Here is a 24,825-nt window from a genome sequence, read left to right as displayed (position 1 = left end):
GTACGGTTGCTGCAGATTTGTCAGTAATTTGAGAATGGTGATTGTCATGTTCAAGAAACCAATTTGATATGATTTGAGCTTTGTGACATAGTCCGTTATCCTGCTGGAAGTAGCCATCAGAAGATGTGTACACTGTGGACATAAATGGATGGAAACAGTTTCCTGTTTTTATCTGACAGGAGTGGCACATGGTGTGGTCTCCCATCTGCTTCAAGGTTTGACGTGTTGTGCGTTCAGAAATTCTTCTCTGCACACCTCAGTTGTAACAAGTGGTTATTTGTGTTATTGTTTACTTTCTATCAGCTCAAACTAGTCTGGCCATTCTCCTCTGACCTCTGGCATCAATGAGGCATTTTCACCCACAAAACTGCTGGATATTCTTTTTCTATTCTCTGTAAACCCTCTGTAAAAGTTGCTGCCATGTGATTGCCTGATTAGATGTCTGTGTTAATAAGCAGTTAAACAGTGTACCTGATAAAATAACCGGTGAGTGTATTAAAGTTTATTATAGCCAATTATACAATTAATATAATTTATTATTATTGCATATGTTATTTTAAAATACAATATATATATATATATATATATATATATACATTCCTTGCCTGTAAGAAATGATACACAGTAGTGTTTGTAATGAGTGAAATAAGAGTAAAATAATATTTAATTAATAATTTATATATTTTTAAATAAATATCCACTCTTAGATAAACACTCTGATTATAACTCAGCTCCATTTACTGCTATTTATTTCTATAGGTAAATGTAGATTTTTATTAAGACAGAAACACAATCAACCATTATTCTTCATATCTGTTGTAAGCTGTTGGGAAACTTTTTCAAACAAAATTAGCATTTTCAAACTGCAATACCTCCCCACAGGAGACCACAAACCTGGTTTACAAAGAGGAAGTTTGTATGTCTCTGGTGTACCGTTAACCAGATGTTGAGTCAACTGATGTAAAGTTAACCTATTCTTCCTAAAGAGGATGTGGAAATATTTCAAAAGATGCCTTGCACAAACATTACAGTTCTACATATAGATCTGAAATATTTACTCCATCAAATTTCACCATTTAACAGACCCTCATTTCAAAAGAAGAGGACCTTGAGCAAACCTTTCAATGTAGGAGAAGGCTGACCGCTAACACACAAACAATAAGATAGACAAAGAGCAATGTTATGTATTTCTTTTATTCAGCTGTGTGTTTTAGAACATTCCATCTCTATGTCAAACTACCAAAAAGTTGCAAACCTCAAATGATTTAAAAACAGCCTCAACTCTAAGGGTTTATAAAATTATGCTAATAACATCACATAAAGTGAATCTGTAAAGTATTTAGTCCTCCATTGAGGACTAGATAACACAGAGATAGATCTTGATAACACAGACTAATTTTTGTTCCATTCTGAAAAAAGAAACATACATACAAACTATAAATGCATTTCCTTATCAGTGTTATTCAAAGCAGACAGCAATTATACCCTGTGCTGACAAAACTTTCAAAATGTTATAAATGTTTTAAGTGAATTAATAAGAGAAGGAAGGACTGCAGTAGAGTCTGTTAACACGCAGAATATCATTTGAACTCATCTTCTCAGCTCGGCCAATAGACATGATACCGTCAGGAATAGGGATGATGGTTGGCTCTCTGTTCTTGGAGAAGGCAAATCTGAAACCACACAAACACCAGTATCAAACATATTCCAGAGGCACACTTGTTTAGTTGTTACAACCATTTTTTCAGCTGTTTTTGGGGTATCCAGATATATTTCTGACTAAACTGCAGAAAAACTTGCCTTCCATAGTGCATTACAGAGTTGTAGTCATAAGCAGTCTCCAGGTTGTTAGTCTTGATTTTGTCAAAGTTTTGCTCCTGCCCTATTACAGTGAATAGCAATCACAAAGGAACAATATTCAGTCATTTTAAAAATCAGTAAATACTCTAATCTCCTGTTTCTGCTTAAAAACTCGGTTACACTTTATTTTACAGTGCCGTAGTTACATTGTAATTACTCAAATAAGTACTGAGTACTATTAATTAACTACATGTACTTACTATAGAGTTACAGTTAGAGTTAGGGTTTGGTTTAGGGTTAGTTACTTGTAATTATGCATAATTTACTGTTATTACTATAGTAGGTACACATAATAACGTGCAACTACGGCACTGTAAAATAAAGTGTTACCAAAAACTCAATAGCACAAACTTTAGTGACTTTTAGCTGCATTTTACAGCAAAAGCTTCTCCACTGAGAAGATTTGCAACAACAGTGTAAAGGGTTTAGAATACAACAATGTACCAGGAATTATGTTTTTAAGAAGGATTTGGACGTGATTGTCGCGATCACTGCGGTTGTGTTCGTGGTGAAAGCCCAGTGTGTGAAGCAGCTCATGCTGCACTATATTCAGGGAGATGCATCCAGTACGGTCCAGAGACACAGTCTGACCTCCGATGCGACGGCCAACAAAAGAGTAGCACCTATGTATCACACATAATGGAAGAATTCAGACATTACTTATAGGATTTAGTACATGTACTACGAGTACAGTTCTCCTGGAGCAACCTGTATTTACAGTATGTATCTTGCTCATGCCTCCTTTTACGTATCAACCAGCAGCAAACTTCTGATTACGAAACGCTTCACCCAATTCACCACACCATGCAGCCTAACATTTACAGTACTGACATAAAATCATACTATATAAAGCCTTGAATAAATTAAATGGAGTTGATTTTAACTCACTGATCGACTCCAAAAGCATCATTGCTAATTTTCTGGTTTTAAACCCATGTGAACATTAGCCATTCTAAGTCCTCTAAACAGATTTGATCTGAGGTACAAAGCATGTGGCCATCGTTCCTGCGCAGTTGTAGGCTATAGCATAATAATTTAATTTCATTTAACATTTGCATTTTAAACAACATTGTGTTGAGTCTATCAGTAAATAAATCTGCAAGGTACATCTTAAATCTTAATTACGTCTTAAATCTTAAGCTCCAATTTATAATACAGTGCATTTTTAAGCACAAATATAGAGCAACAGCAATTGTGTTATAAATGAAAATCTGATTTTTACCCTGAATTAGACTCTATGCTGATATAGTCCCTCTGATTTGTGCGAGGCATGAAGCGAATGCAGGTCGATTTCTCAAAAGATCTCAAGCCTTGAAAAATTACGTCCTTCTCCCTGGAGGCTGTTGGAGAGTTCAGATATTAAAAATGGCTTGAACAGTTATGATGTAGTACATGGTTTTAAGTGAGCTAAGAGCAGTCTCTCACAGTATTCATCAGAGATGACATAGGGCACAAGGACCTGTCCACTTTTGCTTCTTTGCCATTTGCATCCACGAGCTGTGCATGGACCAGCAATTTCTAAGCCTGTTGATACAGCGATGTCTCCAAACATGATTGAAGGCTCATTCAGTCCCTGTCCTGTATGGCATAAAGCACAGAAATCCACTCATCATGCTAATTCTGAGAACATCATAATGAGGTTGTACCTCATCAAGGATAGTTAATAATATAATTTCCTTTCTTTCCCCTCTTTATTGAGCTGCTGACATAAAAAATAAAAAAACACATTCTACAAATAGCATGTCTACTTACCTGCATATTTGTTGGTCCTTTCAATTATAGCTGTCACTGATTTATCAACTTGTCCACTGCTGTTATCTGAGAACCGGTATTAGTTTATTGAAGCGTTAATAAAACAGTCAAATATAAAGATTTTAATTATACTGCACATGGCAATTAGTCATATTACTGAAAATAATTTCTCACCAATCTCTTCAGAGCTCTTTTCAAAGATGTCCTGTTTATGCATAAACATTTTGGACATATGATGGTTAGAATCCCCTAAATAAAAAAGTTCACAGTTCATTTCACCTATTAGTGACATGTTTGTTCTTACCTCAGTATAACGACTCTGGGCTTGAAAAGAGCTCAGCAGAAGACAGATGGCCACCACCAACAGAAACATCATGAGAGCTCCCAGAAAAGCTGTTCTGGGATTTATATACAGATTATATAATGGAAAAGTAAATATATCTAACTTTCTTCCTTTCTCTTTCTTTTTCTTTCTTTCTTTCTTTCTTTCTTTCTTTCTTTCTTTCTTTCTTTCTTTCTTTCTTTCTTTCTCTCTTTCTCTCTTTCTCTCTCTCTCTCTCTCTCTCTCTCTCTCTCTCTCTCTCTCTCTCTCTCTCGGTAAATGGAGATTTGCAATCTTACAAAAAAACCTGGATTCTGCTTTTCAAAATGTTTTGAACAAAATGCTTCCATGAGAAATGGAAGTGATAAATCACTTTTACATTCTTAAATGTAAACTGAAATACCCTCTGATTCACTCCTGTTACAAACATTTCTGTATATTTCATCCCTGCAGAGTAAGATATCAAAAGACACTCACCTCACATTGGTGTAAATATTCAGAATGAAGCCAGCTTTCTGCTTCGTCTCTTAAATGCTTGTTATTAAAATGTAATTCCACCACCTGTCAAATAAGAATTTACAGACAATCTCAGACGATTTATGAAACCACTTAATGATTCAGAGATGTAGAGATACACAGTTCTGTCTGATGAAAGAGTAGCTTGAGCGCCAGGCTTATAACACAGCATTAACCTATTCAGATCAGACCCATACTGAATTAAAATGATATGCACATGTATAAGTGCACGTTATAATGCACACTTTATAAGGAAAAATCCTTTAGCTAAGATTTTATCTGGTGTCTGTTTTCAGAAATCATGTTTCAACAGAAACATGAAATGATGAACGAGAATATTACATTTAAATATATTAAATTCAAATGTATATTCTGTCATTAAAATTGCAAAGTTTAAAGCTACTCTGAGCTGGGTCATATAGCGCATTTAAGCAGCACTGCCACTTTGGAGCAGACACAGATCTACCTAAGGGCAGCCTTACCTCTAATATGTATTAAAGATAACCTAAAATATAATTAAAATTAGGCTACCCTCATTTATATGATAATGTATGATGTTCATAATACTTTCATTTTACTAGAGTAGAGAACTCGGCAAGGCAGCAGTGACCCATACAACTCATGTGGGCCTACTTTTCTTGAACACAGGCACAACTGTGTCTGTTAATGTGATGTAAGCTTGCGCCACCTGCCGGATAATGAAGAAAAAGCTCCCAGTCCCAGTCAGGTGATCAATGTAGACGAGCAACTTCATCACGTGATAAGTCAGTGTTGCCATGTCCGCTTTTTATAAGCGATTTTGTTCTTGTTTTTTTTATTTTTTTTTTTTATTTTTTTATAACGCAATTATAAATATAGGAAATGGGCTGCGGTTTTTAGCAATTAAGAATAAAGTAACGTATCGGGTATTACTTTCCCCAGGTACTACACCAAAGTATGATGACCAACCAATAATAATAGTTGTCACCTGCTGTTCAAGCAGCTTTCTACATAATATATCACGATTAATCGCCTGGATTTGTTTTTGCTTTCTCCAAGACCTCACTTACCCATTATATACTTTACCCACAGGTGTGTGGCCGCACGCGAGTGAAATGTAAATTGATTTCATAGATTGTTGTAGACCAGTTGTAGGTGAATGCTGTATTTTATTTTAATTTTTTGTAAATTATTAGATCAATAAAAATCTGGCAATCATCGGTGGTACAAAAACTGAAATCAATTGTTTAGGTCTATTGTTCGTGAGGAAAATTGCTTATTTTAGGCTTAGATTGTAATGCTAATTTTGTTTGGGGTTTTTCATTTAGCGAAATCTGGCAACACTGTTTTGCGCGTATCACTACCAGCGGACCTTCTCTGTCAAGGAGGGGGACGTTTCGGATTGTCTTAGTAATGGCGGACACATGTGGCCAAGTCCTCCTTGGGTCTGGACTAACAGTCCTTTCCCACCCTCTTATGTACATCAAGGTTTTAGTTCAGGTAAGATTTACACAATAATGAGAGCAGCAGCAGCAAGTTCACGACTGCACATGCGCTGCTGTCGAGCAGTTTCGATAGCATGTTGATAAATGTTAGCCAGTTGGTTTGTTAACAATAACCTGTATAATACATATGGTAATATTTTCTTCTGAGACATGAGCATCTTTGTGTGCAGTAGATGTGTTTACAGGGATAAAGGTGTTGATTCTCGTTGTGTGGTTATTGGTTGTTGTTCTACCAGGGTTATTGACCGCTGTCTAATGTGTGAGTTAATTGAAAGGTCAACCTGTAAGGTCTGTCAGAAGTCATTTTTATAGCAATTATAGCATATATAGCAACAACTCGTACTATTCTAATGTATAATCTTATGCCCCCTGAAAACAATGAGAGCAGCATATTCACACCAGTGTCTGGTGTCATTCAGTGTTGTGGTAAAGCACGTCTGGCTTTCTGGATATTGATTAAGTTTACTGCAGGTTGTGTTTTTTTATTAACATTAAGGCAGTGTGCTCTACACTGTATTGCAGTCTGATATCAAATGTATCTACAGTGTAGTAGGCAAACACAGATCAACACAGTCACCCCATTTGTTTTTTGTGTAAAAGTGAAAGTAAATTGATTCTGCAAAATAATACAAGCTTTTTTATTTTTGTAATCTTAATGAGGTTTATATCTCATTCATTTCACTTTGCTTAATTCTGATACATAATGACAGGTTTTCACAGTAATATTATAAAAGTTTGCCTTTCTTCCAATTCAGATATTGTGTAATATAACTATACTGCAAGAAGGGGCCTTGTGTCTACATATGCTTACTTTCAGGGACAATAAAATGCATTGTGAATCAATTTCACACCCGTCTTTAATGGCACACTAACTTATTTATGTCTTTGCAAATATAGGTTGGACATGAACCTCTTCCTCCTACTCTAGGCAGGAATATGTTTGGTCGACAAGTGTACCAGCTTCCAGGGCTCTTTGCATATGGTAAGATAAAGCGAATAGTTGCTTTTACAATGTGTCCATGTTGTCATTTATATATATGGTCTCCAATGTGATTAAGAATTCTGGAAAATGCATGCAGTTCCTATGCTTACATCTGTGTCTTTCAGCCAAACACATCATCAAAACTGATGGGAAATCAGGCCTGTTTAAGGGTCTCACTCCGAGGCTTTGTGCTGGGACCATTGGCACCATTGTCCACAGTAAAGTCTTGCAGGTATGATATGCACACCAGGTTCTTCAGAGGTTTATTTCCTGTAGACCTCTTTGATAAGAAAGTGTCTGCTAAGAATGGAAATGGAAAGGATTTTTGTTATCATACAGAATATGCAGAGAATGTATTGACTGTGTGAAAGATACCACAGAACTTTTTGGATTGTTGCATGTAAAGTAAAGTGATGTACGTGAAGTGCCAGTCTCCAGATTTTGGAATGTCTGAATTGATTGATTTTTGTAAAAAATCGTGTGGTGTATGATGGACACACACTGCATATTATTATTACTATTATTATTGTTTTTGTAAGCTTCAATTCAGACTATGATTCCATTCATTTGGAGGATATCAAACATATTTAAAATTTTTAGCTGATTCTAGAGCCCAATGTTTTCATTTGTCCTAGCCACGCATTGTTTGCATATCCTATAGCAACAATGTGCATGTTACTGTGAGTTTGTTGTAGGGCTGTCACGATTCCTCAATTAAATTCGAGTACTCATTTTTTTTAAAATTCTCTATTACAATTTACCCATGTTGAATAACCTGCAAAATACCAGAAGTGGCTTATTCCACAGACGAGAATCCACAAACCGTATCATTTTAAAGGCTTAGATCTTTGCTTAGGTCTTTTTTTATTACCACAAAAAAATATAGATCCGATTATTTGATTAATGGTCAAAATAATCGACAAAATTATTATTACTAGTGACAGCCCTAGTTTGTTGCGTTTGGTATGGCTTTGAAGTCTAAAAGTGTGTAATCCTGTCATTTAGTGTATGATGCCCATTAACTAAGTCAGCAAGTGTATGATGCTTTGGTTACATTTGTGTATTCCAGCCTTTAGTTAGATTTCTGTAACTGTGGTCTGTGCAGGGTGTTGCTGGCTGTATGTTGTTCAGGCTGTTACAATGTGACTTATGTTGATCTGGCGGGGCACAGTTGAGCAGAAGTTATTTATACTCCATTTTATCTGGCTCTAACCTTTTGTTATAACCCACAGAAGTGCCAGGAGGAAAAAATTGAGGTAAGAACACTTTCATGTTTACAGAAGTATTAATTTAGTGCTTGAATCAGCACATACATCCCCCCCTTTTTGTTTTCTTTAACTTTGGCTGTCATTGCTGCAGTCTGTTGAACATTTGTGTGTGAGGTGATATAATAGTAATATCTCTTCACCCTCTCAGGTTGTGGGAAGCGGCCAGAAAGCAGAGGATGGTTCTCTGCAACATGTAGTAAATGAGGTGAGACACATAAAGCAGAATTTAAGAATTATATGTAAATCTTGTATGTAGGCGAATGCCTGTTCACATGGTCAAGTCTGATGTGACTGAATGACACATAGAAAATATTTCAAAACAGACTTTCATGTTTGCACCATTCTGTTTTCTGAAACATTTTGTGTATTTCTGCTTTTTTCCCCTACTTTCCTCTTTATTTTATGTCTTCTCAGACCACTAAAGAGATGATTGCGCGCTCATGTGCTACAATTGTCACGCACCCTTTTCACGGTAAATAAAATTAATGCAAAAAATAACATGTTTTGTGATTTGAATCTCACTTTTCACAATGTCACCTGCTGTATTTTTTTCCATGCCAGTGATCACTCTCAGATGCATGGTCCAATTTATTGGTAGAGAAGCCAAATACAGGTCAGTCATTTTCTTTTCTGGGATTTCAGGTTTTCTTCTCTGCATCACACATTAAATTTTTATTTATTTATTTATTTTTGTTCCTTCCAGTGGCGTCTTTGACTCCATAGTTACCATCTACAGGGAAGAGGGAATCCTGGGTTTTTTTGCGTAAGTTCAAAGTGACATTTTCAAGGTAGTCTGTGGTTTGCTTCATGATGCTGTTGTACTTAAGTTGTACTCTTTTAAATGCATGATGCCATGTTGAAACTGCATCGCTTGAGGAGGGATACATATCTGTGAGGAAAATCAGTCAAACCTCAAAAATCTACTTGTCATCTTAAGTGCTAAATAAATGCAAAATATAACTCTGTGTCTTTAGTTTCACTATTAATGTGTTTTTCATCCCACAGTGGCATCATTCCTCGTTTATTGGGTGATGCTCTGTCCCTGTGGATCTGCAACATGCTTGCTCACTTCATAAACACATATGCTATAGACGACTCGGTACGTAAGCACACACAAACTCATGCACGAACAACAAGGCTTCTTGCCCCTAGATTTGTACAAAAATTCCGTATTATAAGTATGTGAGATACTTTTCATCTTTCAGTATTTGTTTCATCATTGCATAGTGTTTTGATAGAACAGCAATTGTACATATGTAGTTATCATAATTGCAGTGTGTGTACTGAGTTTGATTATCCTGTTGTGTCTGTCTCAGACGAGTCATACAGGAGAGATAAAGAACTGCTCTCAAGCTGTGACCGGGGTAAGTCATTTGACACAAGCTATTCACGTGATAAGTGGGAAGCGCAAAGTATTGTTTGATTCTGTTTTGATACCAACCTATACAAAGCATGTAAATCATTCACATATTCTACCAAATTCTGAGCTAAGTGACTAAATAATATCTGCGAATAAGTAGCCATTGGTTAGTAAATTGTTTGAATATACTCATCAGTGATTGAATTGGAGGTTACGAGTAAGTGATATATTTTGTGACGTGTAGTGTCCAGTGAGCGCTTAGGGTTGCCTACTCATTAGAAGACTTGGATTGATGGAAAAGAATGCCAAGCTCATTTATCAGGGCGTGGAAAGATTAGTTTTACATTTCAATATTGCAGGAATAAAGCAAATTGTAATAAAGCATTTTTCAATGTGCTACTGCCAGTGATGGCAGTAGATTTGCAGTGTAAACTCTGTTTAGTTGGCCTTCTGTCGCTTGGTGAAAAAAGGCTCTGTTTGCTCATTGTTTGGAATTATTCAGTATTTTAACCAGTCACATAAAACAAATCATTTAAGACCAAGCAGAAGCCATTGCCAGCTGGTTTCTTCAGCAGTGGTTGGAAATAATGTGCAAACAATATTCCAATCCGCGTTTGGAGTTCAGCAAATCAGTTCAGGGACAAAGCAGACAGTGATTTAATATTCATGAGCCCAGCAGACTGTCTACAGCAGGGATCTCCACTGTCCTGCAGAGTTTAGCTCCGGGTGTGTTTAATTGGGGTTGGAGCTAAACTCTGCAGGACAGTGGCCCTTCAGGACCAAGTTTGGAGACCCCTGGTCTACAGTATAACCTCGGGGAAGATATGAGCTGTCGTCTTTGACTGTTGTTCATTTTGTTAAAGAAATAAAAATATTTTAGTAAATTTTATCGCATTATATTATAATTAGTAGCATGAGTATTATTATTTTATTAGTATTATGGTTAGGATTATGGGGTGATTTAGGCCAGTGCTTCTCTAACCAGGACAGGTTTGAGAAGCACTGGTTTAGGGTTAGTTGCATGTAGTGTAATTATACACAATTTATAGTAGTTACTGACTACATGTAATTTGTAACAAGGATGGTGTAAAATAAAGTGTTACTGTAAGTTTTTAAAAAGCTGCATCGTTTTGTACTTTCAGATTGTTCCTACACTTCTAAATCGTATTGCTAAAAATAATAAAAAGTGTAACTATCAATTTAATTAAGATGTCAAAATTAAAATAAAGTAGAAGTAAAAAACAAGACAACTCTTGGTTTGGAAAACCAGATGACAGCTTAAAGAGTAAATCGGAGAGATATGTTTTGCTTCATATATGTGTGGGTTTGTGTTTGTCTGCCGAGTAAAATAAAAACATTACTAGCCACTGGTGATTCTATTTCCAATGTGTTCATGGAGGGCTGTTTTGAATGAATGACTAGGTTTTGTTATTGCTTTCATTCTAACATTTTCCTCTTTTTCTTTTTGACTTTCACTCAGTTTTTTGCAAGTATGCTGACATATCCATTTGTATTGGTGTCCAACCTGATGGCAGTAAATAACTGTGGGTAAGGGATTTTGTGTGACTCCAGTGGAAGCATTTGCAAGTGGTTTGAGTGGCATTAAAGAAGATTTTATTGTACATGAATAGTGAGTCAGTAGTCAGAGATCTGGTTTCTTCGCTTCATAAGAAGCTTGTAAACTTGTTCTGTAACTATAGTTAACATTTATTCATGAATTCTCCTATGCCAAAAATGTAATGTACTGGCATGTAGGCTACCTGTATTTGCTGAACTGATCCTTAAAATATTTAAGACTAATGGAGGTATTGTTGTAAATGGATAATAATTTGTAAGTAATGTTTCTCCTGATCTGACCCAGGCTGGCTGGAGGTCTGCCACCTTATGCTGCCATTTATCCCAACTGGCTCCACTGCTGGGGTCACTTGAGCCGAGAGGTGAGCATTTTTTTTTTTTTTTTTCTGGGAATGGAGATTTGAATTCTGTTAATGGGTCTTGAATATCTCAGTTCTTCCGCTGATGCGCTTCTAATGTTAATTGGAATCTTACTAGGCTAATCCAATGAAAGGGCTAATAGAATTAAAGCGGCACACTGCTGTAATAATGAGTTGAACTATGTGACTGCAGAAAACCACCAAAAATGGTTTTATTCTAGTCAAGCTGGATCTGATTGTCCTGTTGCTGAAGATGTTTCTCTTGTTGTCCTAATGAGTTCATCTGTTGACTGGATGAGAGGCATTGACATCTTGAGCAACAATGAAGAATGTTTTGTTGATTACTGTCTAGTACTGTCTGTTTTTCTACAGTGACCTACTAACTAAAGAAAGTGTCAGATAATCTAATTCGAATTCCCCCTCTCTCCTTGTGTGTCTCAGGGCAACATGAGCAGAGGCAACAGTCTGTTCTTCAGAAAGTTGCCTGCAGGGAAGATGTACGCCATTGAGCAGAAGAGATTTTTTTGAATGGGAAGCTATCAGCATAGTCTATAATTATGATAATATAATTGAGCTGGCCCACAAAGTTGGACTCCTAATCCTTCGTATGCACTTGTTTAAAATGACAAACTTTTTTTGATAATCAGTCTGCATCAGCCTCCAGGATTATTACTATTAATTGATCAGTACCTTTTCACTACATTGTTATTTGCTTTGATTTGAAATCATGAAGAGCTTTATTTTAATACCCAGGGATTTGTATACATAACCAAGTAAAATAAATCACAGTATAATTTCAGTGAAGCACTCAAGGGCGCTCTAGACCATCTGTGCCTGAATCCAGTACAGGCCCCTAACACCTCTGTTTTTTTTTGTGTTCAACCATAATGCTTGTTAGTAAAACGGTAATTATAGATATGCGTTTGTCTCTACTGGTTCATGCACTGACTGACAAACAACAAATTTTATGTCCTGTTAATAGCAGACTGCACCTTGAGCCACTGTATTGTCAACCTGTTGTCTACCAAATGTGTTTTGCATAACATTGCTAAGCTTGACCCCCATCTTGGACATTTTGACAGATAAGCCTCTTGTGGCTTCATATCAGTGAGTGAGTTTGGACAGTGTGTGTTGGTGAAGGTCGACTTCTACCCACATCTCCATTAGAGCTCCAGTCCAGTCAGAAACTGTTGAGATTTTTATTTCTAACGACATTCAAATGGACCCAAATAAATGTGAGAATGCTTTTTTTGGTCTTTGTGTCTTAGCTGTCCATCATCTGCACAACACTGGTACTAAACATACAGAAACATTTCATGAACTAGCTGTAACATTGTGTTTTTTCATCTTCAATTTTATTGTTATTGTGCAGAAAACAAATACAGGGTAAATGAAATACAGTCTAACAGGAACTGCACATAGAATTTTATGTGCATATGATGCAAGAATATATGGGGGGAATTAATTATTAAATAGGTATTTATTAAAGGTGCAATGTGTACATTTTAGGACGATCTATTAACATAAATGCAATATAATATACATAACTATGTTTTCAGTGGTGTAAAAGACCTTACATAATGAACCGACATGTTTTTATTACCTTAGAATGAGCCATTTCTATCTAAAAAAAAAAAATTTCTATCTACATACACCGCGGGTCACCATTTTGCGCCGGGATGTTTTTATTACAGTAGCCCTAAATGGACAAACTGTTTGGTTGACTGGTTACTCTCTACTGTCTCACCCTGCGTTCCATTCGGAAGGGCTCATCCCTATGCCCTAATCCCTTCAGAGGGTTTACCCTCCGGAGTGAGAGCTTCGAAGGGATGAAGGGTGTAGGGGTAAAAAAAAGCTGTTCTTCTGGAACGCACTTCAGCGTCATCTTAACGAGACAATCAAGGAGGATAAATTGTGCAAGCTGCGCCTTTTGTTTAACGTTATTATTTATTTATTTATTTATTTTAGGTTTACCGCATGTAGGCTATATTGTATCTATGTATTTGAAACATTTGAATGGACTGATAAATGAGCCGTACATTTTTTTTTATTTATTTTTTTTTTTAAGTACAGTGTCATTTTGACCATAATAATGTACCAAATCTAACTTGTATAAATATTACAATAGTACAGAAAAATATTATACATACCTTTATAGTTAAAATCGAACTCCTAACCTCCTGTACCCATTATGTGGCGTCAAACAACTTCCCTGTGCAAAGAATCATGGGGGCCCGAAGTGTCCATCAGTTGTTCCCTACGAAATCCTTCATTCCGAAGGGCCCTTTGAAGTGGCCAGTTTTGAGCACTTTGGTTTGGAACAACCCTTCAATATGGCGGCCATGATTATTTTCACTCCGAAGTGCCCTTCGGAGGGCGATATATCCCGTTTGGAACGCACCGTCAGACGACGATATCTTTGTCCTGTATTGGCCACCGTAGCTTCTCTATATTGCGATTCGCAATCTCACCGCTAGATGCCGCTAAAATGTACACTGCACCTTTAAGGACTATGGATTTAATTTGAACTATGGGTGTTCAAGAGAAATGTTTGTGGGAAAAAAGAAATATGCATTACATGAAATTATTAATATGAACCAAAGCTAAGCTAAAATAGTTAAGCTAAATGTTTAATTGTCATGTCTACACTGAGTATTAATGTAAACCTGAAATGTACGATTATATGGCTTGTACGTCAATATTTTAAAGCCTGTGAAATTCACAAATTATAACCATAAAATATCATGCTTTTTGGCGATAATTAAAGAAGCACTCAGTAATTTTTTGTTTTCTGTTCAGCATGAGGTGACCCTCTTGTAGAATATATGAGATTTTATACAGTAGCCTACTGTAGTACTAAAAAGTACTATTGTTATTTATTTGTAAAAATTACTGAGTCTCTCTGTCCACCAATAAGTTATTGGCCTGAAAAAGACCTCTAATCTACGTAAAAAATTCGTTCTTTTCGTGTTTTATAAACGAGGCAAAATTCAGAGAGCGAACGGATGAGTCCTAAGCAGTTTTCATCCGCCCCAGGTGGGGGCACTGGCACTCCCTGACGCGATCCACAAAAACCCGTTCCTGAGAAGAAGCAGCATTTCAAGATGTCGTCGCTGAATGACAGATCAGTTTGGGATGAGGTGGAGGTCTGATTTTGTGTTTTTTTTGGGTTCTATTCTATTTTCCAAAGCTAGTTAATGTTGTACATATGTGCATAAATATGCTTTTTATTAGGAAGAAAGGTGTTTAAATGATGTTTTAGCACTGACATTGTGTCTGATGGTTTTCTAATGGAAGAGCATAGCATGACACAGTGAATTTCACTTTGCTTCATTTTTGTTTTTTCATTCAAAAGTTTGCATTCATCCCTACGATCATTCAGCGTGATAAATAATGACCGAACAACGATATTTAATTCGGTCCAAAATTACAGGAAGATCCCAAAACCTCTTTAGTAAAAGTGTGATGATAGCTTGCTAGGATAACATTAGCAGAGATAAGCTAACGGTGATCATGGTAACCGATGTTTTCTTCTGCTCATTAAGTTTGATTAGATGTATTACTATTCATTATAATGATATATTGATCGGACGTTTATGAGGTTAGTGTCTGGAAGACTTAAAAACAGGCAGACGTGCTAATGAATAAACGATATTCTTCTTCACACAACCTGTATTCACACAAGACCTCGTCGTATTTTATAGGATGGCATCGGCGAGGAGGTTCTTAAGATGTCCACTGAAGAGATTGTTCAGAGGACTCGTCTTTTGGACAGTGAGATTAAGGTACCCTTCATACTGTAAATCAGACGACAGTTTTCAGTGTCTGCATGCAGTTTTGAATCTCATTATAATGTATATGATTTCAGATCATGAAGAGTGAGGTTCTGCGTGTCACTCATGAGCTGCAGGCCATGAAAGACAAAATCAAGGAAAACACAGAGAAAATCAAAGTGAACAAGACTCTGCCCTACCTCGTCTCTAACGTCATAGAGGTAAAATATCTGTCAGAAAGGGGCAGTAAGGAGTTTTTTAAAAAAAGCGTATGTGTATGGGATTTAGAGTTTGTATGTGTTGTGTTTTTGAATGGAAGCTGCTGGATGTAGATCCCAATGACCAGGAAGAGGATGGGGCCAACATTGATCTGGATTCACAGAGGAAGGGCAAATGTGCCGTTATCAAAACCTCCACACGACAGGTGAGTCAAATAGATTATATGAACAGCTGTAGTCTTGTTATTGTGTGGCTTACCATCATGCTTATGTTTTTTCTTTACAAACATTCTCCAGTAAATTTGTGTAGGTTCTAGAGTTCAGTAACTTTGTCTTAAGGGTTTTAAGGTTTATGACATATAAAGAAGTGATGCACTGAAATTTCAGCAACAAATTTTTGGTTTTGGAGGGCTTAAATAATTGACTGAAATATTGACGTTTAATTGGCGCTTCTCTAATTATGTTTTTATTTCGTGCACACTACATGGATAAGCATAAGCAACAAGTAAACATGTAAGCTGTGTGGACGGCAAGATGTTCTTCACTTTGACAATAATTCTTGAATAGCATTGTGTGTAAAATTTCATCAGTTGAGAATTAGAGATGCACCGATACTAAATTTCTCTGCCGATGCCGATAGTTGATTATTCAGAATGATATCGGCCAATGCCAATACTGATAGTTTGGTTTTTCTTATGGGAAAAAAAAAAAATCTCTCCCAAATAATGTTGCAAACTTTACAGAGAACCCTCTTATTTGGTACAGTACAATATTAGAGGTTACAATTAACAACAGAGGTATTACATTCAACTGCTGTTTATTTTCAGACATAATAATAATAATAATACACTCAAATAAAAACTGAAATGTATAAAACTTAGTAGTACATAAGGTAGTTTTGATAAGCACTTGTCTTCATGGCCACTTCATGGCATGTCTTCATGAACTGAGGCATTACAGCGATCTGACACGTCACATTTAAGAGCGTCAAAATGCCATTTATTGTTTGAGTTTCATGATAAAATGGATTGAAACTTTTATTCTTATCAGAATAACAAGCTTTTTGTGATTATTGGATGGGAGGCGCTACAAATAATATTTGATGTAGGGAAAAAACGCAGACTTGGCAACCCTGTCTTGCACTACGGGTTATTCATAGGTTCAAAAAGAGCCTGCTTTACTATCACCATTTTTAAACTGTTAATGTGTTAAAATTCAACACAAGAGTGAGTTTCTTCACACACAGTATGTATGAGTTGCAGTCTGAACACTGTTTTCCGCACCCTTTTGATTGACAGGATAGAATCTGCCCTGATCATCTGCAGTTTTTAAAAAAATCGGCCGATGGCTGATAGTGGTGATAGCTTTTATTGACCGGTACCGATTGTTGGCCGATACATCGGTACATCTCAAATTGAGATATTTAAGGGTTAATTAACCCAAAAATGAAATTTCTGTCATTAAGTACTCACCCTCATGTCGTTCCACACCCGTAAGACCTTAATTTGTCTTCAGAACACAAATTAATATATTTTTGATGAAATCCAAGAGGTTTTTTTTAATCCCCCATAGAAAGCAATGTAATTACTAGAAAAGTAGTAGATATTGTTAAAATTGAAAACGTGACTACAGTGGTTAACCTTAATGTTATGAAGCGACAGGAATACATTTTGTGCGCAAAACAAAAGTAAGGACTTTATTCAGCAATTTCTTCTCTACCCTGTCGACGTAGTATAGACAGTGCAGAGCTTCCATGTTCTACGTCAAAATGCCAGTCGTTATTTTTTTTTGTTTTTAATGATGTCTTTACCACATTCAAGGTCCAGAAAAGTAGTAATTATGTTGCTTTCTATTGGGGATTAAAAAAAAACTCAGATTTCATCAAAATTATCTTAATTTGTGTTCCGAAGATGAATGAAGGTCTTACGGGTTTGGAACGACATGAGGGTAAGTAATTAATGATAGAAATTTCATTTTCGGGTGAACTAACCCTTTAAGGCATCTTGTTGTCAAACTTTACAATGATCAGTTTATTATGTCACCTGAATACACAGCACCCTGAACATCATACCAAGTTCAGTTACCAAAATTTAATTACCAACGCTTTATTTTTGGTTTGGTTTTTCTGTAAAAAATCATGTTATAATTGCAGACCTATTTCCTGCCTGTGATTGGTTTGGTGGATGCTGAGAAACTGAAACCTGGTGATCTTGTGGTAAGTGAAAAGTAATTTTCCTTGACAGATTTGTGCAGGATGCTCAGTCTTAAATTTTTTTTTTTTTTTTAAAGTCTGGTTTGCCTAGAAATGTGTTGAATGTGCTTCTTGACCTGTTGACAGGGTGTGAATAAGGACTCCTATCTGATTTTGGAGACTCTACCCACTGAGTATGACTCTAGAGTTAAGGCCATGGAAGTGGATGAAAGGCCCACAGAGCAGTACAGTGACATTGGTGGCCTCGACAAACAGATCCAAGAGGTACTGGCTGAAAAATTGCCTCATTCCAGTCACCAGAAGTAGCTCACAATGACAGTTTGGCAGGTACTGAGCTCACTGCTCTTCTCTTTGCAGCTGGTGGAGGCGATTGTTCTGCCCATGAACCACAAAGAGAAGTTTGAGAATCTGGGCATCCAACCACCAAAGGGAGTTCTGATGTATGGACCACCAGGCACAGGAAAGACCTTGCTGGCCAGAGCCTGTGCAGCCCAAACCAAGGTGCAGTGTCTCTGAGTGAGAGAGAGAACCATCAGTGCTCTAGTGCTTCTATAACAGATAACAAATTACAGTGTGATGTATTAACATCCACTACAGTTTTTGTGTTGGTCCCTCACATTTTACCAAACTTTCATTTCTCAGGCAACATTTTTGAAGTTGGCTGGCCCTCAGCTGGTGCAGATGTTTATTGGTGATGGTGCTAAACTGGTGCGTGATGCATTTGCTCTTGCCAAGGAGAAAGCTCCCTCTATCATCTTCATTGATGAGTTAGACGCTATTGGCACCAAGCGCTTTGACAGTGAAAAGGCCGGAGACAGAGAGGTGCAGAGGACCATGCTGGAGCTGCTCAATCAGTTGGACGGCTTCCAGCCCAACATGCAAGTGAAGGTACACACTTGTGCCCATAGTCTACTCTGTCACGAACATGAGCCTCTCAGCCTTATATTGCAACTTGTTTTTTCTTGTCTCCTCCAAGGTTATTGCTGCCACTAACAGAGTGGATATCCTTGACCCGGCTCTGCTGCGTTCAGGTCGTCTGGATCGTAAGATTGAGTTCCCCATGCCCAACGAGGAGGCTCGTGCTCGCATTATGCAGATCCATTCACGCAAAATGAACGTCTGGTATGGAATGTTTGTTCTTTTGTGCTTCAGTTGGTTTTAAATGTTGTGATGAGAAAATATACATTTAATGTATTAATAAATAGGTTGAGCCTTTTGTTTTCTGAAGTGAATGACCATTTACAAGCAAATGCACAGATGAGACACTTGCAGTGGTAGAGCTTGTAGTTATTGTGGGCAAGACATGAAGTTGAACCTGCAAAACCAGCTTTGATATTTAATGTTTTATTGGTTTAATGTATTAAACGTTTTATTTAAAGGTGCCCTAGAATCAAAAATTAAATTTACCTTGGCATGGTTGAATAACAAGAGTTCAGTACATGGAAATGACATGCAGTGAGTCTCAAACACCATTGTTTCCTCCTCCTTATATAAATCTCATTTGTTTAAAAGACCTCCGAAGAACAGGCGAATCTCAACATAACACCAACTGTTACGTAACAGTCGGGATCATTAATATGTACGCCCCCAATATTTGCATATGCCAGCTCATGTTTAAGGCATTAGACAAGGGCAGCCAGTATTAATGTCTGGATGTGCACAGCTGAATCATCAGACTAGGTAAGCAAGCAAGGACAACAGTGAAAAATGGCAGATGGAGCAATAATAACTGACATGATCCATGATGATATGATATTTTTAGTGATATTTGTAAACTGTCTTTCTAAATGCTTCGTTAGCATGTTGCTAATGTACTGTTAAATGTGGTTAAAGTTACCATCATTTCTTACTGTATTCACAGAGATGAGAGCCGTCGCTATTTTCATTTTTAAACACTTGCAGTCTGTATAATTCATAAACACAACTTCATTCTTTATAAATCTCTCCAGCAGTGTGTAATGTTAGCTTTAGCCAAGGATCAACATCAAACTCATTCAGAATCAAATGTAAACATCCAAATAAATACTATACTCACATGATCCGAAGCATGCATGCATGACGAACATTTTGTAAAGATTTATTTGATGGTTATATTAGCTGTGTGAACTTTGTTTATGCACTGTTTTATAGTCCTATATAGTCACATTAACCTCATAGTTAATGATGCCCCAAAATAGGCAGTTAAAAAAATTTAAGAAAAAAATCTATCTGGTATTTTGAGCTGAAACTTCACGGACACATTCAGGGGACACCTTAGACTTATATTACATCTTGTGAAAGAATGTTCTAGGGCACCTTTAATGTTTTATTGGCTTTTTTTTTTTTTTTTTTGATTGCATGAGTCATATTTCAATCTATTAAACTAAAGTGTAACTGTTACGTACATGTGAATTAGAATTCTATGTTCTTTCCCACCATTTATCACATTATCTCTTTATTTCTTTGTGTGCTGTAGTCCTGATGTGAACTATGAAGAATTGGCACGCTGTACTGATGACTTCAATGGAGCTCAGTGCAAAGCGGTGTGTGTTGAGGCTGTAAGTATGATCATTGCAATCTTTAATTCATTTACCTTTACTGCTTATATCTTTTTTGTGTGTGTGGTGGTGTTAACATTGTGGTTAAGGCCCTGGAATTGGATGTAATTTATGTGACAAGTTTGATTTCAAAAAGGGGAGACATATTTATATTAAAAAGTATTCCGGTCTTTCCGTTTTTTTGTTTTGTTTTGTTTTTTGCTTGTAAAACAGAATCTGAATCAAATACTAATTCTCTACTAAATTTCCCATGTTTTTATGGGAAAAGTCATTGCTCCTGATTGTTATTATATGTTAAATGTGTATTGTTCGATTTTTGTGTGTTAGGGCATGATTGCTCTGCGGCGTGGGGCCACTGAACTTAACCATGAAGACTACATGGAGGGCATTCTGGAGGTGCAGGCGAAGAAGAAGGCCAATCTGCAGTACTATGCTTAATGCAGTGGAGGGTGTATGTGTGTGTGTGTGTGTGCGTGTGTGTGTATCTGAGCGTGTAAGTGGTCCAACAGCAGGATCAGGCACACCAGTAAACCTGTGCTGCTAAGATCCAGTACTGTTCTGAGTAATGACCTGGTTCTGATAGAGACAGATCAGCCAAATTTAGACTGGACTGCCTCACATTGATGATTTATTGAATATTTTTCAGTTAACCTTTATGTTTGTCTCTCAATTCAGTAAAACATAAACCTTTTTTCCATTACTTGGTTGTGGCTTTTTTTTCCGATGAAATGTAATGTTTCTGCATATCTCCACTGTCTTTATTAGAGATTGGGAAATTTTATTATCAAGCTTTCCCATTTTTCAAAGCTTAAGTGTAATTTCCACTCCACTGGTGTCAAACAATGACTGTTTTCAAACACTCCCAATCCATTGGTTTCACCAATGCTGCTGCATTTTGCCAAGGATGCTTGAGATCCTCAGACAAATAGGAAAACAAACAACTACATTGCTGGGATTTCAAAAATGATTTATTTTTACAAATTTACATTTAGACACACAAAAATGCATGCCTCCTGACCCTGAAAGTCATTGATATGACTAAATAGACTCAATTTTATTTTACATGTAATAAAAATGATTGCATATATGGGCAAATAACATACTGTAGCTGTTCATAATTCAGCAACAAGCCCACACTGCAGTTGAGCTACATCAGTTTGATGGGAGGTACAGATGTATTTTATCTAAAACTTGTTAGCTCCTCTTCACTCTGGCATAATGTCATGGGAAAACGTTAACTGGATCCTGTCTGTTTATCAATTCCCACACTATGTTGGCAACTTGTTTTCTTGAGGGGGTGAAGTTCATGCTAAATCTCCCAGATGAAAGGGAAATAATCTGATTCTCACAGTCCTGTTTAGGAATTTTCCACAGAAATGGTCCAGCTCAGTCCCACAGCCTGTTTGCCACATCAATCTGTTTGCCTCTTCATTGCTCATCTCTACTAACGGTCACTTCATGTGTCCCAGATGGTATTGGTGAACTCTTGCGTTGTTCCTCCTCTCCTCTCTTCTGACCTCTGCATTTGACCCATACGCACATGAGCAGACCGCTGCAGTGCTTTCGGAGTGCTGGGTCACAGCAAGCGTACAGCAGAGGGTTCAAACAGCTGTTTATGTAGCCCAGACAGATGGAGTATGGATGGGCTGCCACCAACCACTGGTCAAAACTGCAGGAAAAGGGAAGGATGCCCAGTTCTACCATAGCAGAGAGTGTCTTGTTGGTGTGGAAGGGTAGCCAGCAGAGAAAGAAGGCCAGCACAAGGGTGATGATAATGCGGAGGAGCCTGCGTTGGCGCGTATGATCGGGGCGCACGCCTAGGCTGAAGTGTCGGGAAAGGAGACGCCCCAGCCAGCCGTAGCAGAGCAAAAGCACTACAAGAGGTAACAGAAAGCCAAGAAGAGTTGATTTTAACCCCAAAGCTGCTGACCACATCATTTCCGCCTGCTCTGAAGCCGCAGGGTCAAGTTCACTTGAGATCAAACTGGAGTAGTCCATATCACACAAGCAGGAGGACGCATGTCCATCCTGCCCCTCGCCATCAGCTCCTATATCCAAATCCACCTCCCTAACAGTCCGCAGAAGCAAAGCAGGAAGTGCCAGGATTCCAGCCGCCAGCCACACCATACCCACAATCCATTTGGCACGTGTGGTTGACCGTCCCTGCTTTGAGCCGTTGCCACGCTGTCGTGTGATGACACAGTAACGTTCCACACTAAGCCCAGTGAGAGAAAACACACTCGCATACATGTTCAGTGCCACAATGTAACTGCTCACCTGACACAGAACATGGCCAAAGGGCCAGTGGTAGCCCAGCGCTGTGTATGTCGCCCACAAAGGCAGGGTCATGACGAAGGCCAGGTCAGCCAATGCTAGACTGGCTATTAAAGACTCTGTCACTGAACGAGAAGATGTGGGGGAGCGACAAGGAGGAGGATCGGAGGTCTGGGAAGATTTGGAGCAGCTGCCAATTCTCCCACGGCCTCTCACTCGGCGGTCCAGGTACACCCATAGCACTAAGCCGTTACCCAGGGAGCCCACAACAAACACCAAGAGGTACACACTCGGAATCAGCACCCAAGTTGGAGACCATTCACTGTAGTCACATGAGGGAAAGGGAGAGGGCGAAGGCAAGGGCAGAGACCCAGACATCTGAGAGCCACACACTTGCACCTACCGCAGAAAGCAAGTTGATGACGTGTGCAGGAAAGACAGAACTGAAAGATTTTAAGGGATCTAGAAGGGTAATTTTCAAGAAATGCTTCTTCAGTGACTTTTCCTTCTTCCTCAATCTTCTTCAATTTCTGTGAGATATCCCTTAAAGACAAAAGAAAAAAGGGTTATTGGAAGCTGTGCATGAATAGATGAGAAAGAAGTTCTCACATTTCTGGTTGTGTCATTTACATTCTCAAACTGTAAATAACCATATCGAAATGGCTTATACACTGCATGGGCAAAAAAAGTCGCACACTCTCATATGTTGCTGGACTGCCTTTAGCTTTTATTGTGCTGTGCATTCATTGTGGAATTGTTTCAACAAACTTATATAACTTCACAACATTTATTTCCATCAAGAGTTGCAGTAGTTTTTAACCTAATGTTATGAATTGACAAGAATACTTTGTGTACACTGTAAAAAAAAAAAAAAAAAAATTCCGTAGTTTTTACAAAATAATTTCGGCAGCTGTGGATGCCAGAATAATTTTGTAAAAATACAGAAAAACTCAATTTTACAGTATAAAACTGTAATTTAAGAAAATTTGAATGTAAACCAATAAATTCAACAATGCACATTACTACTAAAATCTGTTTTGTACCTTTAACATACTGACAACCACCATAATAATGCAGATAGTAAAAGAGAAAGCCACATGAAGAATCAGAGTTCATCACAAGTAGCTATTCCACGAGTTGAAGTATATACTAATATAAAGAAGGTGCAAAGAGTCATTCATTAAAATACACAGGGAATTGTGGGAACATCAGTTTACAGATTTTGAATGTAAATTATATATTGATTTTGTCTTTTTTACTTATAAAAATTGTAAAATTTACATGTCTGGTTAGAGCTTTTACAGTTTTTCCCTATATATAGTACGGGAACTTACTGTTAACCTATTCAAGCATTTTTACAATATTTTAAAATCACATTCATTTTTTACAGTGTACCAAAAAAAAAAAAGACTTTATTCAACAATATCTAATGATAGGCGATTTCAAAACACTGCTTCATGAAGCTTCAAAGCTTTACAAATCTCTTGTTTCGATTCAGTGGTTCAGAGCGTGAAAGTCATGTGATTTCAGTAAACTAGGCTTCTTTACATCATAAGTGTTTTAAAAATTTGATTCAAAACAAAAGATTCATAAAGCTTCGAAGTTTCATGAAGCAGTTTTTTTAATTCACTAGATGTTCAATAAAATCGTTATTTTGTTTTTTGGTGCACAAAAAGTATTCTCGTCACTTTATAACATTAAGGTTGAACCACTGTAGTCACATGAACTGTTTTAAATATAACTTTAGTACATTTCTGGTCTAAATTAACTTGCTTTCACTGCAGGCCTCACTGAGCCATCAGATTTCATAAAAAATATCTTAATTTATGTTCGAAGATAAACGATGGTCTAAAGGGTGTGGAACGACATGAGGATGAGTAATTAATTACAGAATTGTAATTTTTCATCATCAGTTAGGGTTAAAAGAATTGTTGCCAAACATATAATGTGCCTGAAACACATTAATCACTGCAATAATGATACAATCATAGACTCTTATAAGTATTTGCTTATTTAAATATAAACAGCAATTTTTTTATTTTTTTTTTGACTAGGCGGTGATAAACTGGTTGTAATGAAAAGTGTCTGCTAAATCAGTAAATGTAAATAAAACAGAATATTAATTAAATCGATCATATTTTGTCTAACATAAAACCTGAATGATGTACATACTACATAAATAGAAAAAGCTGCAGTAAAATCTATTCCACAAAAGCAATGCTCAGGTGAAAAACCAACATAAACCAAATAATTTCATACCTGCTTTTCCTGAGGGTTTGTCTCTGCTTCTGTTATTAAATGTGTCCAGTCCCTTCTTCTCTGTGATTAGTCTC

At 37.2% G+C, this 24,825-nt stretch overlaps 4 protein-coding genes across 5 annotated transcripts; 2 read left to right on the top strand and 2 right to left on the bottom strand.

Annotated features, from left to right (window-relative positions):
* Positions 1–1,531: 1,531 nt before the first annotated feature.
* On the bottom strand, positions 1,532–3,988 carry c6ast1 (six-cysteine containing astacin protease 1). Its single transcript, XM_067402239.1, has 8 exons — positions 3,917–3,988; positions 3,787–3,817; positions 3,613–3,678; positions 3,286–3,438; positions 3,083–3,200; positions 2,305–2,483; positions 1,801–1,882; positions 1,532–1,673 (listed from the first exon to the last, which is right to left on the bottom strand). Exons 1-8 carry the CDS (start codon positions 3,986–3,988, stop codon positions 1,532–1,534), a joined length of 843 nt encoding a protein of 280 aa, XP_067258340.1.
* A 1,808-nt stretch (positions 3,989–5,796) lies between these two features.
* On the top strand, positions 5,797–12,718 carry mtch2 (mitochondrial carrier homolog 2). Of its 2 annotated transcripts, none has more exons than XM_067400683.1 (13): positions 5,797–5,929; positions 6,832–6,916; positions 7,042–7,148; positions 8,152–8,172; positions 8,333–8,389; positions 8,599–8,656; positions 8,746–8,797; positions 8,888–8,947; positions 9,190–9,283; positions 9,501–9,548; positions 11,025–11,092; positions 11,406–11,481; positions 11,920–12,718. In XM_067400683.1, exons 1-13 carry the CDS (start codon positions 5,843–5,845, stop codon positions 12,004–12,006), a joined length of 900 nt encoding a protein of 299 aa, XP_067256784.1. In that variant the 5' UTR covers positions 5,797–5,842; the 3' UTR covers positions 12,007–12,718. The 2 variants fall into 2 exon arrangements, with proteins under 2 accessions (XP_067256784.1, XP_067256783.1); XM_067400682.1 differs by having other exon boundaries at positions 8,149–8,172.
* A 1,805-nt stretch (positions 12,719–14,523) lies between these two features.
* On the top strand, positions 14,524–20,918 carry psmc3 (proteasome 26S subunit, ATPase 3). Its single transcript, XM_067400681.1, has 11 exons — positions 14,524–14,624; positions 15,183–15,263; positions 15,347–15,472; positions 15,571–15,675; positions 17,622–17,684; positions 17,808–17,945; positions 18,039–18,182; positions 18,324–18,569; positions 18,658–18,803; positions 20,137–20,218; positions 20,546–20,918. Exons 1-11 carry the CDS (start codon positions 14,583–14,585, stop codon positions 20,654–20,656), a joined length of 1,284 nt encoding a protein of 427 aa, XP_067256782.1. The 5' UTR covers positions 14,524–14,582; the 3' UTR covers positions 20,657–20,918.
* Positions 20,919–21,646: 728 nt separating this feature from the next.
* Positions 21,647–22,870, bottom strand: aplnr2 (apelin receptor 2). The gene has a single exon (XM_067401285.1). The coding sequence runs from the start codon at positions 22,868–22,870 to the stop codon at positions 21,647–21,649; it is 1,224 nt and encodes a 407-aa protein (XP_067257386.1).
* Positions 22,871–24,825: the final 1,955 nt, after the last annotated feature.

Source organism: Chanodichthys erythropterus, chromosome 11, assembly GCF_024489055.1.
Source record: "Chanodichthys erythropterus isolate Z2021 chromosome 11, ASM2448905v1, whole genome shotgun sequence".
NCBI lineage: Eukaryota > Metazoa > Chordata > Actinopteri > Cypriniformes > Xenocyprididae > Chanodichthys > Chanodichthys erythropterus.
Note: the sequence above shows the minus strand (reverse complement) of the source record. Positions and strands in the feature narration are given on the sequence as shown.

Excerpts from the sequence above, each read along its gene's own strand:
- aplnr2 (XM_067401285.1), bottom strand. The coding sequence starts at position 22,870 with ATGTCTGGGTCTCTGCCCTTGCCTTCGCCCTCTCCCTTTCCCTCATGT.
- psmc3 (XM_067400681.1), top strand. The coding sequence starts at position 14,583 with ATGTCGTCGCTGAATGACAGATCAGTTTGGGATGAGGTGGAG. Across the intron at positions 18,183-18,323 it reads CCTGTGCAGCCCAAACCAAG|GCAACATTTTTGAAGTTGGC; the intron begins GTGCAGTGTCTC and ends TTCATTTCTCAG. Across the intron at positions 18,570-18,657 it reads AGCCCAACATGCAAGTGAAG|GTTATTGCTGCCACTAACAG; the intron begins GTACACACTTGT and ends GTCTCCTCCAAG.
- c6ast1 (XM_067402239.1), bottom strand. The coding sequence starts at position 3,988 with ATGATGTTTCTGTTGGTGGTGGCCATCTGTCTTCTGCTGAGCTCTTTT. Across the intron at positions 3,679-3,786 it reads AAAGAGCTCTGAAGAGATTG|ATAACAGCAGTGGACAAGTT; the intron begins GTGAGAAATTAT and ends ACCGGTTCTCAG. Across the intron at positions 1,883-2,304 it reads TCTTAAAAACATAATTCCTG|GGCAGGAGCAAAACTTTGAC; the intron begins GTACATTGTTGT and ends TCACTGTAATAG.
- mtch2 (XM_067400682.1), top strand. The coding sequence starts at position 5,843 with ATGGCGGACACATGTGGCCAAGTCCTCCTTGGGTCTGGACTAACAGTC. Across the intron at positions 6,917-7,041 it reads TCCAGGGCTCTTTGCATATG|CCAAACACATCATCAAAACT; the intron begins GTAAGATAAAGC and ends TGTGTCTTTCAG. Across the intron at positions 8,798-8,887 it reads GGTAGAGAAGCCAAATACAG|TGGCGTCTTTGACTCCATAG; the intron begins GTCAGTCATTTT and ends TGTTCCTTCCAG.